This window comes from Melanostigma gelatinosum, assembly GCF_949748355.1.
Source record: "Melanostigma gelatinosum genome assembly, chromosome: 22".
Taxonomy (NCBI): domain Eukaryota; kingdom Metazoa; phylum Chordata; class Actinopteri; order Perciformes; family Zoarcidae; genus Melanostigma; species Melanostigma gelatinosum.
Genome location: NC_136655.1, coordinates 3,341,192 through 3,359,018, shown reverse-complemented (window position 1 = coordinate 3,359,018; position 17,827 = coordinate 3,341,192). Strand labels below are relative to the sequence as shown.

At 33.5% G+C, this 17,827-nt stretch overlaps 1 protein-coding gene across 1 annotated transcript; it reads left to right on the top strand.

Annotated features, from left to right (window-relative positions):
- The first annotated feature begins 159 nt into the window (after positions 1-159).
- LOC306796016 (tetraspanin-9) lies at positions 160-16,005 on the top strand. Its single transcript, XM_079294780.1, has 9 exons — positions 160-321; positions 1,163-1,204; positions 2,497-2,577; positions 2,710-2,901; positions 3,160-3,234; positions 3,342-3,443; positions 3,540-3,671; positions 4,350-4,433; positions 15,633-16,005. The coding sequence occupies exons 3-9, from the start codon at positions 2,515-2,517 to the stop codon at positions 15,702-15,704; spliced, it is 720 nt and encodes a 239-aa protein (XP_079150906.1). The 5' UTR covers positions 160-321; positions 1,163-1,204; positions 2,497-2,514; the 3' UTR covers positions 15,705-16,005.
- Positions 16,006-17,827: the final 1,822 nt, after the last annotated feature.

The following is a 17,827-nucleotide window of genomic DNA, read 5'->3' as shown; positions in this document are numbered from 1 at the left end:
ATATTCGTCCTATTTTTAAAACAGCCAGGGTCTTTGCCCGGCTGGTCCCTCTCTTCACCCCCGACAGACACGCCTCCGATCCCGGGTCCGTCCCCCGCGTGCTCCTCCCCTCTCCGCAGACGTTACCCTCCTCCTCCTCCTCCTCCTCCTGTTCTCCTCCAGCCATCGACGCAAACTTCAAAGCCGACTTCAACAGCCGTTTACGACCGTCGGATTAATGTTTTAACACCGGGCGATGCTGTGAAGCTACGCCGGAATGTGAAGCCTTTTCAGCGGCTGAATCTCGAGACGTTCGCGTGGAGATGAGTTCATAAAGCAACGGTAGGAAAACTAGATTTTTCTTCTTTCCCCTCTCGTCGCATGGGACATGAAAACAATCACGGCCTCGGGCTTCAGCGGAACACTTTTAGTTGTGTAAAGCAAACAAAAGTCTTGTGTTGCAACATAAGTTAAAACCAGCTGATTAAAGGGCTTATTTTTGCGTGTTTTTAACGCAAACCTCTGGAGAAAAAAAAACGCAAACTGAACTTTCGGTCTTGTGACGTCACGTCGAGAACAAGGAGAAAGACTGATGTCTAACAATAAAAACTGTTTGTGGACATTTAAATATGTTATATCTGCATCTATACAAATGATTATATATATTCGTTGTTTTTTGAAATGTAAACAAACAATTTATTTTATTTTATTGTTATTTATTGGCCAACATCTCGATGCATTCTGTTATCATACGTCATTATCAGTGTCTCTCTGTAGAGGTTTATTGTTAAATGTAAGTTGTATTTGTATTACTGGTATAGATGAATGTTTATTAAAATAGACATGGCTTATAATCTCATGTGGGATGGGCCAGAGGTTTGGTGTGACACAGAAATCATAAAATAAGACCATCGTTGGTCCTAATCCAAAATAACAAGAAGAAGAACAACACAGGATTGAAACTTGTTCAGCATTTTAATTATTATGATGTATTATGTCAGTTTCCAGGCCTGTGTTTAGGATTTTGGTGGTGGAGTGACCGAGGAGCATTACCTCATATCCATCCAATCCAAACGTGTTACTCAAGAAATACTTAAAACACAAGAGGTGTGTCTGTCTGTGGTGTATCGTGTACACAATATACATTAAAGTGTAAATGTTTGTGTACACTTGTGTGTTGCAGGTAGACCACTAGAGCTCCTCCGTTCTCCTGCTAGTTGAAGTGGTGAGTTTATCTCCTGTGTGTGTGTGTGTGTGTGTGTGTGTGTGTGTGTGTGTGTGTGTGTGTGTGTGTGTGTGTGTGTGTGTGTGTGTGTGTGTGTGTGTGTGTGTGTGTGTGTGTGTGTGTGTGACAAAGAGGTTCGTGAACTACTATGATGTCTGGTTTGAGATCATGGTGACACAAACAGCCTCCAACAGATGAAATAAGTTGCCAAACAAAACATGATTAAATAAGCAGGGTGTCCACAGGGACTTAAAGTATTGAAAGGTATATTTTTATAACATACTATCCGATGACTTATTATGCCACAGTCTACTATAACATTTTTTATGACATTTTCTACGACATACTTTACCATGACTTCTTTATAACATTCTATATTATGACTTTTAATGATTTTTTTCACGACATTTTCACTATATTATGACATTTTCTGTCACATACTGTACAATGGCTTTACTATGACTTTACGACGTATTATACTTGGATTGTTTATGACATTTTATATAATTAACTATACTGTAAATTCGAGTTTTTGCTACTAACACGAAACACAGTGCTCGTATTACAAATCTACTGATACTGTGATGTCTAAATCGTATAAGCTAAACTACTATACTATGACTGTTATAGCATATGTCTTTTTGATGACCATGTTGGTGACGTACTATACGCATAAAATATTGTTTTATGACATTTTCAATGCCATTCTCTTGTGCTTTGTTCGCACCTTATCTATCGGAATTGTGTTGCATTGATGCAGTAGTCCAAGGTGTTATCACAAACTCAGACTGTTTAGTTGTGCTATCTTACAATCAATGTAAACATGTAGGTTAAAGCGTGTCGCCGTTGTAACGGGTTAGAACTCAAAGCGGCCATCGAGTCTTAAAAAAGGTTGTTAAAATGGTATTTCGTTTAACTTCAGGATTTTGTTTCATGTAGCATAATGTCATAAAATCTGAATCAGATTTATTGTAGGTTTCACATGGAAAAGGACAAACTTGTGTTGGTATTTTGGTGCATAACAATCTACGTAGAAAGAGAAAAGCTGATGAAAGAACAGGCAAAAGCCAAGAATCATAAGAGAAAATAGAAATAAAAACAGTTAATATTTGTCTTAAAATCTTGCTTTAAGTTAAAGCGTTATCCCTGTACAACGCTGAGGTTTGACTGACCTACAGACAATAACAATATATTTGAATGTACTGCCAGTGTAACAGACTTAATCATTCAGTTCGACTTTAATTTAATATTGAATATTGTCATTTTTGTGTTTTTAAAATAATTCCTTGCAGTGCCTGTTCGACTCCATCATGGCTCGCGGTTGCATCTGCTGTGTTAAATACATGCTCTTCCTCTTCAACCTGCTCTTCTGGGTAATTATTCCACACACACAGTGTCAGAAACTGTTACCATCAATCGGTAGTAAGATCAGCATACCAACGAAATAGTTTCACTGTCATCAAATCAACAGGAAGGTCTGAGTTTCCTGGCTGTTTGTTTTTCAGCTGGGTGGGTGTGGATTGTTGGGTGTGGGCGTGTGGTTGTCGGTGTCTCAGGGCAGCTTCGCCACCCTGTCGCCCTCCTTCCCGTCGCTCTCCGCCGCCAACCTCATCATCACCCTCGGCACTATCGTAATGGTGACGGGATTCCTGGGTTGCCTGGGCGCCATCAAGGAGAACAAGTGCCTGCTGCTGAGTGTGAGTATACTACAATACCCATCATGCATCTCTAGTGGCGTTGTCTGAGTATATTCTTTCGTGATGTTTGAATATTAAATGTTTGAGCACCTTAGAAGAAGTTATGTTGTCTGAATATTACAGCTGAAATGAGTATTTTTAAGTAGGACGGTTATTTTAATTTGTTTTCCATTGATATAAATGCAACATTAGTGTATCCTGCATGTCTCTTCTCATGTTGAAGCCTTTTAATCTGGCACTTTTCTTCATTTTCTCCAGTTTTTCATCGTTCTGTTGATCATCCTCTTGGCCGAACTCATCCTCCTCATCCTGTTCTTTGTCTACACCGACAGGGTAACACTGTGTAGAAGAACTTTCATATCTATTCATGATGCTCTCCTGCTGTAGTTGAGTCTGACCATATATTCCCATGATCCACCTCTTCATCTGTGTTTGCCCAGGTGAGCGAAAATGCCAGACGGGACCTGAAAGAAGGACTGGTGCTGTACAATACAGACAACAACGCCGGGCTGAGGAATGCATGGAACGCCATACAGGGAGAGGTATATTACCAATCAAGTTCAGAAAAATCCCTCTCAATCTCTGCTTTTTAAATTCATGTAGTTATGCAACTACCTTCTCACCTGCCTGTGCACTAGTGGCGATGCTGTGGCGTGATCGACCACAATGACTGGTACACAGCCCTGCATGACAACGTGGTTCCTGACCGCTGCTGCCAGCAGGTTTTCCCGGGATGTGGACGCAACGCCTCCAATACCTTCTGGACACGGGTCAGTGTGCTGCTCTGTGGTTACAAAGTTGGTGTTAAAGTTGGAGTCCTGTTGACTCTAAAGGGTTAGTTCAGCATCTTGGGAAATACGCTCATTTACTTTCTTGCAGAAGTTGATTGTTGCCACTCTGATGTTTGTATACTTTACATGAAGCTACAGCTAACAGGTGATTATCTTCGCTCGGCATAGAAACTGGAAACATGGGGAAGCAGCTAGCTTGACTGAGTCCAACTGTTTAGAATATATAGACGAGGAAAAAGGCAATATAACCTCATGCAGAGAACGTGCTTTTTCATTGAAAGTGGACGAGAACAACTGAGGGTTTTAAATATTTATGATGAATCATCAGAGTGAAGTCATCTCTCTCTCTATGTGTATATATATATATATATATATATATATATATATATATATATATATATATACATCGATATGGATCATCACTTTTAAATCAGTTTCAATGTATTATTTATTTTATTTGAATTTTTGACAAACAAGTCCTTAAAACTCATCAGTGAAGCTTTTTAAAAGTTTGTGAACAGAATTTAAATGTTTATTGTCTGTATAACTTTACATTAAAACACCTAAAGCAAGAGTCATGGAATCTAGGACTTAACCTGAAGACCTTCTGATGTGCAGTACTTGTTTTTCGTAATTACTGTCGGTGTGTGTTTTCAGGGTTGCTATGAGAAGGTAGAGGAGTGGCTGGATGAAAACAAACACCTTCTGGGAACCATTGCCATGTGTGTATTGGTAATACAGGTAAGCAGCTCTACACCAAACACTTTTCAAAGAGCACTAGTTTATTTATTTGTTAATTAACATATATTTAGCTGATGTTTTTGTTCAACTTAAGGTTAAAATAATGAAATAAGTTAGTACGTCAAATAATCCAATGTGCTGAATGGCTGAAAAAATTCAAATTTGTCATAGTATATGACAAAGTCATAGTATAGCATGTACAAAAAAGTCATAGTATAGCATATCAAAAAAGTCATAGTATAGCATGTCGAAATTTTTTTTTAAAAGGTCTTAGTATAGCATGTCTAAAAAACTCATAGCATAGCATGTCAAAAAAGGTTATACTATAGCATGTCATAAAACGTCTAAGTATAGCATGTCATAAAAAGTCATAGTATAGCATGTCGAAAAAAGTCATAGAATAGCATGTCGAAAAAAGTCATAGTATAGCATGTCGAAAAAAGTCATAGAATAGCATGTCGAAAAAAGTCATAGTATAGCGTGTCGAAAAAAGTCATAGAATAGCATGTCGAAAAAAGTCATAGTATAGCGTGTCGAAAAAAGTCATAGAATAGCATGTCGAAAAAAGTCACAGTACAGAATGTCGAAAAAGGTCATGAAAAAGTCATAGTATAACATGTCGAAAAAAGTCATGAAAAATGTCATAGTATAACATGTCGAAAAAAGTCATGAAAAAAGTCATAGTATAGCATGTCGAAAAAAGTCACAGTACAGAATGTCGAAAAAGGTCATGAAAAAGTCATAGTATAACATGTCGAAAAAAGTCATGAAAAATGTCATAGTATAACATGTCGAAAAAAGTCATAGTATAGCATGTCTAAAAAAGTCATAGTATAGCGTGTTGAAAAAAGTCATAGAATAGCATGTCGAAAAAAGTCATGAAAAAGTCATAGTATAGCATGTCGAAAAAAGTCATAGTATAGCATGTCGAAAAAAGTCATAGTATAGCATGTCGAAAAAAAGTCACAGTATAGAATGTCGAAAAAGGTCATGAAAAAGTCATAGTATAACATGTCGAAAAAAGTCATGAAAAATGTCATAGTATAGCATGTCGAAAAAAGTCATGAAAAAGTCATAGTATAGCATGTCGAAAAAAGTCATAGTGTAGCATGTCGAAAAATGTCATAGTATAACATGTCGAAAAATGTCATGAAAAATGTCATAGTATAGCATGTCGAAAAATGTCATAGTATAACATGTCGAAAAAAGTCATGAAAAAAGTCATAGTATAGCATGTCGAAAAAGTCATAGTATAGCATGTCGAAAAAAGTCATAGAATAGCATGTCGAAAAAGTCATGAAAAAGTCATAGTATAGCATGTCGAAAAAGTCATAGTATAGCATGTCGAAAAAAGTCATAGAATAGCATGTCGAAAAAGTCATGAAAAAGTCATAGTATAGCATGTAGAAAAAAGTCATAGTATAGCATGTCGAAAAAAGTCATAGAATAGCATGTCGAAAAAAGTCATAGAATAGCATGTCGAAAAAAGTCATAGAATAGCATGTCGAAAAAAGTCATAGAATAGCATGTCGAAAAAAGTCATAGAATAGCATGTCGAAAAAAGTCATAGAATAGCATGTCGAAAAAAGTCATAGTATAGCATGTCGAAAAAAGTCATAGAATAGCATGTCGAAAAATGTCATAGTATAGCATGTCGAAAAAAGCCATAGAATAGCATGACGAAAAAAGTCATAGTATAGCATGTCGAAAAAAGTCATAGAATAGCATGTCGAAAAAAGTCATGAAAAAGTCATAGTATAGCATGTCTAAAAAAGTCATAGTATAGCGTGTCGAAAAAAGTCATAGAATAGCATGTCGAAAAAAGTCATAGAATAGCATGTCGAAAAATGTCATAGTATAGCATGTCGAAAAAAGCCATAGTATAGCATGTCGAAAAAAGTCATAGTATAGCATGTCGAAAAAAGTCATGAAAAATGTCATAGTATAACATGTCGAAAAAAGTCATGAAAAATGTCATAGTATAGCATGTCGAAAAATGTCATAGTATAACATGTCGAAAAAAGTCATGAAAAAAGTCATAGTATAGCATGTCGAAAAAGTCATAGTATAGCTTGTCGAAAAACGTCATAGAATAGCATGTCGAAAAAGTCATGAAAAAGTCATAGTATAGCATGTCGAAAAAGTCATAGTATAGCATGTCGAAAAAAGTCATAGAATAGCATGTCGAAAAAGTCATGAAAAAGTCATAGTATAGCATGTAGAAAAAAGTCATAGTATAGCATGTCGAAAAAAGTCATAGAATAGCATGTCGAAAAAAGTCATAGAATAGCATGTCGAAAAAAGTCATAGAATAGCATGTCGAAAAAAGTCATAGAATAGCATGTCGAAAAAAGTCATAGAATAGCATGTCGAAAAAAGTCATAGAATAGCATGTCGAAAAAAGTCATAGTATAGCATGTCGAAAAAAGTCATAGAATAGCATGTCGAAAAAAGTCATAGAATAGCATGTCGAAAAAAGCCATAGAATAGCATGACGAAAAAAGTCATAGTATAGCATGTCGAAAAAAGTCATAGAATAGCATGTCGAAAAAAGTCATGAAAAAGTCATAGTATAGCATGTCTAAAAAAGTCATAGTATAGCGTGTCGAAAAAAGTCATAGAATAGCATGTCGAAAAAAGTCATAGAATAGCATGTCGAAAAAAGTCATAGTATAGCATGTCGAAAAAAGTCATGAAAAATGTCATAGTATAACATGTCGAAAAAAGTCATGAAAAATGTCATAGTATAACATGTCGAAAAAGTCATAGTATAGCATGTCGAAAAAGGTCATGAAAAAGTCATAGTATAGCAAGTCGAAAAACGTCATAGAATAGAATGTCGAAAAAAGTCATGAAAAAGTCATAGTATAGCATGTCGAAAAAAGTCATAGTATAGCATGTCGAAAAAAGTCATAGAATAGCATGTCGAAAAAAGTCACAGTATAGAATGTCGAAAAAGGTCATGAAAAAGTCATAGTATAGCATGTCGAAAAAAGTCATGAAAAAGTCATAGTATAGCATGTCGAAAAAGGTCATGAAAAAGTCATAGTATAGCAAGTCGAAAAACGTCATAGAATAGAATGTCGAAAAAAGTCATGAAAAAGTCATAGTATAGCATGTCGAAAAAAGTCATAGTATAGCATGTCGAAAAAGTCATAGAATAGCATGTCGAAAAAAGTCACAGTATAGAATGTCGAAAAAGGTCATGAAAAAGTCATAGTATAGCATGTCGAAAAAAGTCATGAAAAAGTCATAGTATAGCATGTCGAAAAAAGTCATAGAATAGCATGTCGAAAAAAGTCACAGTATAGAATGTCGAAAAAAGTCATGAAAAAGTCATAGTATAGCATGTCGAAAAAAGTCATAGTATAGCATGTCGAAAAAAGTCATAGAATAGCATGTCGAAAAAAGTCATAGTATAGCATGTCGAAAAAAGTCATAGAATAGCATGTCGAAAAAAGTCATAGTATAGCATGTCGAAAAAAGTCATAGAATAGCATGTCGAAAAATGTCATAGTATAGCATGTCGAAAAAAGCCATAGAATAGCATGACGAAAAAAGTCATAGTATATATAGCATGTCGAAAAAAGTCATAGAATAGCATGTCGAAAAAAGTCATGAAAAGTCATAGTATAGCATGTCTAAAAAAGTCATAGTATAGCGTGTCGAAAAAAGTCATAGAATAGCATGTCGAAAAAAGTCATAGAATAGCATGTCGAAAAATGTCATAGTATAGCATGTCATAAAAAGTCATCGTATAGCATGTCATAAAAAGTCATCGTATAGCATGTCATAAAAAGTCATAGTATAGCATGTCGAAATAAGTTAGAAAAAAGTCATCGTCTAGCATGTCATAAAAAGTTATAAAAAAGTCATAGTATAGCATGTCATAAAAAGTCATAGTATAGCATGTCGAAAAAAAGTTATAAAAAAGTCATAGTATAGCATGTCGAAAAAAGTCATGAAAAAGTCATAGTATAGCATGTCGAAAAAAGTCATAGAATAGCATGTCGAAAAAAGTCACAGTATAGAATGTCGAAAAAAGTCATGAAAAAGTCATAGTAATGCATGTCGAAAAAAGTCATAGTCATGCTATACTATGACTTTTTTCGACATGCATGTCGAAAAAAGTCATGAAAAAGTCATAGTATAGCATGTCTAAAAAGTCATAGTATAGCATGTCGAAAAAAGTCATGAAAAAGTCATAGTATAGCATGTCTAAAAAGTCATAGTATAGCGTGTCGAAAAAAGTCATAGAATAGCATGTCGAAAAAAGTCATAGAATAGCATGTCGAAAAATGTCATAGTATAGCATGTCGAAAAAAGCCATAGTATAGCATGTCGAAAAAAGTCATAGTATAGCATGTCGAAAAAAGTCATGAAAAATGTCATAGTATAACATGTCGAAAAAAGTCATGAAAAATGTCATAGTATAACATGTCGAAAAAAGTCATGAAAAATGTCATAGTATAGCATGTCGAAAAAAGTCATAGTATAGCATGTCATAAAAAGTCATCGTATAGCATGTCATAAAAAGTCATAGTATAGCATGTCGAAATAAGTTAGAAAAAAGTCATCGTCTAGCATGTCATAAAAAGTCATAGTATAGCATGTCGAAAAAAAGTTATAAAAAAGTCATAGTATAGCATGTCGAAAAAAGTCATAGAATAGCATGTCGAAAAAAGTCACAGTATAGAATGTCGAAAAAAGTCATGAAAAAGTCATAGTAATGCATGTCGAAAAAAGTCATAGTCATGCTATACTATGACTTTTTTCGACATGCATGTCGAAAAAAGTCATAGTATAGCATGTCGAAAAAAGTCATAGTATAGCATGTCGAAAAAAGTCATAGAATAGCATGTCGAAAAAAGTCATAGTATAGCATGTCGAAAAAAGTCATAGAATAGCATGTCGAAAAAAGTCATGAAAAAGTCATAGTATAGCATGTCTAAAAAGTCATAGTATAGCGTGTCGAAAAAAGTCATAGAATAGCATGTCGAAAAAAGTCATAGAATAGCATGTCGAAAAATGTCATAGTATAGCATGTCGAAAAAAGCCATAGTATAGCATGTCGAAAAAAGTCATAGTATAGCATGTCGAAAAAAGTCATAGTATAGCATGTCGAAAAAAGTCATAGAATAGCATGTCGAAAAAAGTCACAGTATAGAATGTCGAAAAAGGTCATGAAAAAGTCATAGTATAGCATGTCGAAAAAAGTCATAGAATAGCATGTCGAAAAAAGTCACAGTATAGAATGTCGAAAAAAGTCATGAAAAAGTCATAGTATAGCATGTCGAAAAAAGTCATAGTATAGCATGTCGAAAAAAGTCATAGAATAGCATGTCGAAAAAAGTCATAGTATAGCATGTCGAAAAAAGTCATAGAATAGCATGTCGAAAAAAGTCATAGTATAGCATGTCGAAAAAAGTCATAGAATAGCATGTCGAAAAATGTCATAGTATAGCATGTCGAAAAAATCCATAGAATAGCATGACGAAAAAAGTCATAGTATATATAGCATGTCGAAAAAAGTCATAGAATAGCATGTCGAAAAAAGTCATGAAAAGTCATAGTATAGCATGTCTAAAAAAGTCATAGTATAGCGTGTCGAAAAAAGTCATAGAATAGCATGTCGAAAAAAGTCATAGAATAGCATGTCGAAAAATGTCATAGTATAGCATGTCATAAAAAGTCATCGTATAGCATGTCATAAAAAGTCATCGTATAGCATGTCATAAAAAGTCATAGTATAGCATGTCGAAATAAGTTATAAAAAAGTCATCGTCTAGCATGTCATAAAAAGTTATAAAAAAGTCATAGTATAGCATGTCATAAAAAGTCATAGTATAGCATGTCGAAAAAAAGTTATAAAAAAGTCATAGTATAGCATGTCGAAAAAAGTCATGAAAAAGTCATAGTATAGCATGTCGAAAAAAGTCATAGAATAGCATGTCGAAAAAAGTCACAGTATAGAATGTCGAAAAAAGTCATGAAAAAGTCATAGTAATGCATGTCGAAAAAAGTCATAGTCATGCTATACTATGACTTTTTTCGACATGCATGTCGAAAAAAGTCATAGTATAGCATGTCGAAAAATGTCATAGAATAGCATGTCGAAAAAAGTCATAGTATAGCATGTCGAAAAAAGTCATAGAATAGCATGTCGAAAAAAGTCATGAAAAAGTCATAGTATAGCATGTCTAAAAAGTCATAGTATAGCGTGTCGAAAAAAGTCATAGAATAGCATGTCGAAAAAAGTCATAGAATAGCATGTCGAAAAATGTCATAGTATAGCATGTCGAAAAAAGCCATAGTATAGCATGTCGAAAAAAGTCATAGTATAGCATGTCGAAAAAAGTCATGAAAAATGTCATAGTATAACATGTCGAAAAAAGTCATGAAAAATGTCATAGTATAACATGTCGAAAAAAGTCATGAAAAAGTCATAGTATAGCATGTCGAAAAAAGTCATAGTATAGCATGTCATAAAAAGTCATCGTATAGCATGTCATAAAAAGTCATAGTATAGCATGTCGAAATAAGTTAGAAAAAAGTCATCGTCTAGCATGTCATAAAAAGTTATAAAAAAGTCATAGTATAGCATGTCATAAAAAGTCATAGTATAGCATGTCGAAAAAAAGTTATAAAAAAGTCATAGTATAGCATGTCGAAAAAAGTCATGAAAAAGTCATAGTATAGCATGTCGAAAAAAGTCATAGAATAGCATGTCGAAAAAAGTCACAGTATAGAATGTCGAAAAAAGTCATGAAAAAGTCATAGTAATGCATGTCGAAAAAAGTCATAGTCATGCTATACTATGACTTTTTTCGACATGCATGTCGAAAAAAGTCATAGTATAGCATGTCGAAAAAAGTCATAGTATAGCATGTCGAAAAAAGTCATAGAATAGCATGTCGAAAAAAGTCATAGTATAGCATGTCGAAAAAAGTCATAGAATAGCATGTCGAAAAAAGTCATGAAAAAGTCATAGTATAGCATGTCTAAAAAGTCATAGTATAGCGTGTCGAAAAAAGTCATAGAATAGCATGTCGAAAAATGTCATAGTATAGCATGTCGAAAAAAGCCATAGTATAGCATGTCGAAAAAAGTCATAGTATAGCATGTCGAAAAAAGTCATGAAAAATGTCATAGTATAACATGTCGAAAAAAGTCATGAAAAATGTCATAGTATAACATGTCGAAAAAAGTCATGAAAAATGTCATAGTATAGCATGTCGAAAAAAGTCATAGTATAGCATGTCGAAAAAAGTCATAGAATAGCATGTCGAAAAAAGTCACAGTATAGAATGTCAAAAACAGTCATAGTATAGCATGTCAAAAACAGTCATAGTATAGCATGTCAAAAAAAGTCATAGTATAGCTTGTCAAAAACAGTCATAGTATAGCTTGTCAAAAACAGTCATAGTATAGCATGTCAAAAACAGTCATAGTATAGCATGTCAAAAACAGTCATAGTATAGCATGTCAAAAACAGTCATAGTATAGCATGTCAAAAACAGTCATAGTATAGCATGTCAAAAACAGTCATAGTATAGCATGTCAAAAACAGTCATAGTATAGCATGTCAAAAACAGTCATAGTATAGCTTGTCAAAAACAGTCATAGTATAGCATGTCAAAAACAGTCATAGTATAGCATGTCAAAAACAGTCATAGTATAGCATGTCAAAAACAGTCATAGTATAGCATGTCAAAAACAGTCATAGTATAGCATGTCAAAAACAGTCATAGTATACCATGTCAAAAAAAGTCATAGTATAGCATGTCATAAAAAGTTATAAAAAAGTCATAGTATAGCATGTCAAAAAAAGTCATAGTATAGCATGTCGAAAAAAAGTTATAAAAAAGTCTTACTATAGCATGTCGAAAAACGTTATAGCATAGCATGTCGAAAAAAGTCAAAGTATAGCATGTCGAAAAAAGTCATCGTATAGCATGTCATAAAAAGTCATAGTATAGCATGTCATAAAAAGTTATAAAAAAGTTATACTATAGCATGTCATGAAAAAGTCATAGTATAGCATGGCTAAAAAGTCATAGTATAGCGTGTCGAAAAAAGTCATAGAATAGCATGTCGAAAAAAGTCATAGAATAGCATGTCGAAAAATGTCATAGTATAGCATGTCGAAAAAAGCCATAGTATAGCATGTCGAAAAAAGTCATAGTATAGCATGTCGAAAAAAGTCATGAAAAATGTCATAGTATAACATGTCGAAAAAAGTCATGAAAAATGTCATAGTATAACATGTCGAAAAAAGTCATGAAAAATGTCATAGTATAGCATGTCGAAAAAAGTCATAGTATAGCATGTCGAAAAAAGTCATAGAATAGCATGTCGAAAAAAGTCACAGTATAGAATGTCAAAAACAGTCATAGTATAGCATGTCAAAAAAAGTCATAGTATAGCTTGTCAAAAACAGTCATAGTATAGCTTGTCAAAAACAGTCATAGTATAGCATGTCAAAAACAGTCATAGTATAGCATGTCAAAAACAGTCATAGTATAGCATGTCAAAAACAGTCATAGTATAGCATGTCAAAAACAGTCATAGTATAGCATGTCAAAAACAGTCATAGTATAGCATGTCAAAAACAGTCATAGTATAGCATGTCAAAAACAGTCATAGTATAGCTTGTCAAAAACAGTCATAGTATAGCATGTCAAAAACAGTCATAGTATAGCATGTCAAAAACAGTCATAGTATAGCTTGTCAAAAACAGTCATAGTATAGCATGTCAAAAACAGTCATAGTATAGCATGTCAAAAACAGTCATAGTATAGCATGTCAAAAACAGTCATAGTATAGCATGTCAAAAACAGTCATAGTATAGCATGTCAAAAACAGTCATAGTATACCATGTCAAAAAAAGTCATAGTATAGCATGTCGAAATAAGTTAGAAAAAAGTCATAGTATAGCATGTCGAAAAAAAGTTATAAAAAAGTCTTACTATAGCATGTCGAAAAACGTTATAGCATAGCATGTCGAAAAAAGTCAAAGTATAGCATGTCGAAAAAAGTCATCGTATAGCATGTCATAAAAAGTCAAAGTATAGCATGTCGAAAAAAGTCATCGTATAGCATGTCATAAAAAGTCATAGTATAGCATGTCATAAAAAGTTATAAAAAAGTTATACTATAGCATGTCATAAAAAGTCATAGTATAGCATGTCGAAAAACGTCATAGAATAGAATGTCGAAAAAAGTCATGAAAAAGTCATAGTATAACATGTCGAAAAAAGTCATGAAAAAGTCATAGTATAGCATGTCAAAAACAGTCATAGTATAGCATGTCAAAAAAAGTCATAGTATAGCTTGTCAAAAACAGTCATAGTATAGCTTGTCAAAAACAGTCATAGTATAGCATGTCAAAAACAGTCATAGTATAGCATGTCAAAAACAGTCATAGTATAGCATGTCAAAAACAGTCATAGTATAGCATGTCAAAAACAGTCATAGTATAGCTTGTCAAAAACAGTCATAGTATAGCATGTCAAAAACAGTCATAGTATAGCATGTCAAAAACAGTCATAGTATAGCATGTCAAAAACAGTCATAGTATAGCATGTCAAAAAAAGTCATAGTATAGCATGTCATAAAAAGTTATAAAAAAGTCACTGTATAGCATGTCAAAAACAGTCATAGTATAGCATGTCAAAAAAAGTCATAGTATAGCATGTCGAAATAAGTTAGAAAAAAGTCATAGTATAGCATGTCATAAAAAGTCATAGTATAGCATGTCGAAAAAAAGTTATAAAAAAGTCTTACTATAGCATGTCGAAAAACGTTATAGCATAGCATGTCGAAAAAAGTTATACGATAGCATGTCATAAAAAGTCAAAGTATAGCATGTCGAAAAAGTCATCGTATAGCATGTCATAAAAAGTCATAGTATAGCATGTCATAAAAAGTTATAAAAAAGTTATACTATAGCATGTCATAAAAAGTCATAGTATAGCATGTCATAAAAAGTTATAAAAAAGTTATACTATAGCATGTCAAAAAAAGTCATAGTATAGCATGTCGAAATAAGTTAGAAAAAAGTCATAGTATAGCATGTCATAAAAAGTCATAGTATAGCATGTCGAAAAAAAGTTATAAAAAAGTCTTACTATAGCATGTCGAAAAACGTTATAGCATAGCATGTCGAAAAAAGTTATACGATAGCATGTCATAAAAAGTCAAAGTATAGCATGTCGAAAAAGTCATAGTATAGCATGTCATAAAAAGTCATCGTATAGCATGTCAAAAAAAGTCATCGTATAGCATGTCAAAAAAAGTCATAGTATAGCATGTCATAAAAAGTCATAGTATAGCGTGTCATAAAAAGTTATAAAACATGTCATAGAAAGTCAAAGTATAGCATGTCAAACAAAAGTCATAGTATAGCATGTCATGAAAAGTTATAAAAAAGTCATAGTATAGCATGTCAAAAAAAGTTAGAAAAAAGTCATAGTATAGCATGTCATAAAAAGTTATAAAAAAGTCATAGTATAGCGTGTCATAAAAGTCATAGTATAGCATGTCCAAAAATGTCATAGTATAGCATGTCATGAAAAGTTATAAAAAAGTCATAGTATAGCATGTCGAAATAAGTTAGAAAAAAGTCATAGTATAGCATGTCATAAAAAGTTATAAAAAAGTCATAGTATAGCGTGTCATAAAAAGTCTAAGTATAGCATGTCAAAAAAGTCATAGCATAGCATGTCATAAAAATGTCATAGAAAGTCAAAGTATAGCATGTCGAAAAAGGTTCTTCACGGATCATTTATTGTCATTATGCAACACAGGGATGCCCAATGAAATTGAGATTTAACCCATTTTCAACACAACAAACATTACAAACAAAACAGAAACAGTCGTACATTCCTGTAGTGCAGTTTTCTCAATTTTCATCATACACAATGTAAACAGTGGCAACAAAAACAATTTTCTGGGCAGATGATATGGCCGACAAATTCACAGTAAAAACAATCAACATGAGGAAAACATTGTCTATCAACTTTGACTATGTTTGAGCATCATGATGTAAAACGCCGAGTCAACCTCCTCTCACCGGAGTCCTGCTGTCTGCCCGTCAAGTGCAGGTTGATCCAGCTGATGTAATGATTGCAACAGGCCTTTCTTCTGTTGCTCTTCTCCAAACAGCTGTTTTTAACATGATTTGTTTCCTTTTTCCAGCTCCTTGGGATGGCTTTCTCAATGACGCTGTACCAACAGATCCACCGAGCGGGGAAGAAGTACGAAGCCTGACGGGGTTAACTCAGTCATTTATCATTTCAAACTGGTTACATGAAATACATCACTTAGTTTATTGTAAATGAAATAAGCCAGATATCATGTGTGCCACTACAGCCTTTTATCTCACTTTTTCATCTATTGAACTAGTTTTTATTGGTCAGCTTTTGAAAAACATCAATGTAATGCAAAATATTTGTGATTTGTGCTTGACAAGCGGAACATATTTTTGGGGTTGTTAAGTCATGTCTGTGTACTAATGTATAATGTATGGATCCATTTAGAAAACAACATTGTGTACTAACATGTTCAATAAAAGCACTCTTCACAAATGTGATGCTTTTTTTTCAGGCGTTTAAACTCATTGACCATCATTACCTTTGTTTTCTTTAGGTCCTACAATCTTTGCTCTTTGATTATACAGATAGAAGGCGGGTGAGCGTCAGGTCATTTCACACATGATCATGTCAATCAATTGAGCTACCAAATATTTTACCCGTTTCTGAGGCGATAATGAAATTCCTCCCTTTGCTGTAGTCACTGATAAACTAACTTATTTAAGCCATGATTTGCTGTAAATTACAGAAACAGATGAATAGAGGCAGGTTTTAATCAAAAGTTAACAGGACATTTATCTAAAACATTGGTTTCTAGAAGAGTTGTTCACACTGTTAAGACAGGAATTGATTAATTGTCTTCAGTCACATTCTTTAACAGACAACAGAATTTAAAGGAACTGTTTTTTGGGAATTATGGTATGTCCTCCTAAAATGATCCCAGTGGATCTCAAACCAGGAAACCAGTGGAGACTCTAGGAAGTGGACACCTAGTCTACCGGTGTCCACAAATATTAAAGTATTGCCTTAAAATCTTGAAGCTGTCTATCAGAATTATTGATAACACCTTCACTAACTCCTCTGGTTACAGGCCCATAGTTTTGTTATTATCAACGACGACGTTTCCTTTGATGACGACGTAGCGAATCAGCTCCTGATGTCCTCCCAGCTGGTAGATCAGATGCTCCCATCTGCAAGAAAACAAACAGGAGAGGATCTGTTACACTCACAAATATTTAATAAAAACACAAAGAATACAGCAAAGTATATGTCGAAAAAAGTCATGAAAAAGTCATAGTGTAGCGTGTCGAAAAATGTCATGGTATAGCGTGTCGAAAAAAGTCATAGAATAGCATGTTGAAAAAAGTCATAGCATAGAATGTCGAAAAAAGTCACAGTATAGAATGTCGAAAAAGTCATAGTATAGCATGTCGAAAAAAGTCATGAAAAAGTCATAGTATAGCATGTCGAAAAATGTCACAGTATAGCATGTCGAAAAAGGTCATGAAAAAGTCATAGTATAACATGTCGAAAAAAGTCATAGTATAACATGTCGAAAAAAGTCATGAAAAAGTCATAGTATAGCATGTCGAAAAAAGTCATGAAAAAGTCATAGTATAGCATGTCGAAAAAAGTCATAGTATAACATGTCGAAAAAAGTCATGAAAAATGTCATAGTATAGCATGTCGAAAAAAGTCATGAAAAAGTCATAGTATAGCATGTCGAAAAAAGTCATGAAAAAGTCATAGTATAGCATGTCGAAAAAAGTCAGTATAGCATGTCGAAAAAAGTCATTTAATAGCATGTCGAAAAAAGTCATGAAAAAGTCATAGTATAACATGTCGGAAAAAATCATAGTATAACATGTCGGAAAAAGTCATGAAAAAGTCACAGTATACAATGTCGAAAAAAGTCACAGTATAGAATGTCGAAAAAGGTCATGAAAAAGTCATAGTATAGCATGTCGAAAAAAGTCATGAAAAAGTCATAGTATAGCATGTCGAAAAAAGTCATAGTATAGCATGTCGAAAAAGTCATAGAATAGCATGTCGAAAAAAGTCATGAAAAAGTCATAGTATAGCATGTCGAAAAAAGTCATAGTATAGCATGTCGAAAAAAGTCATATAATAGCATGTCGAAAAAAGTCATATAATAGCATGTCGAAAAAAGTCATAGTATAGCATGTCGAAAAAAGTCATAGTATAGCATGTCGAAAAAAGTCATAGAATAGCATGTCGAAAAAAGTCACAGTATAGAATGTCAAAAAAGGTCATGAAAAAGTCATAGTATAGCATGTCGAA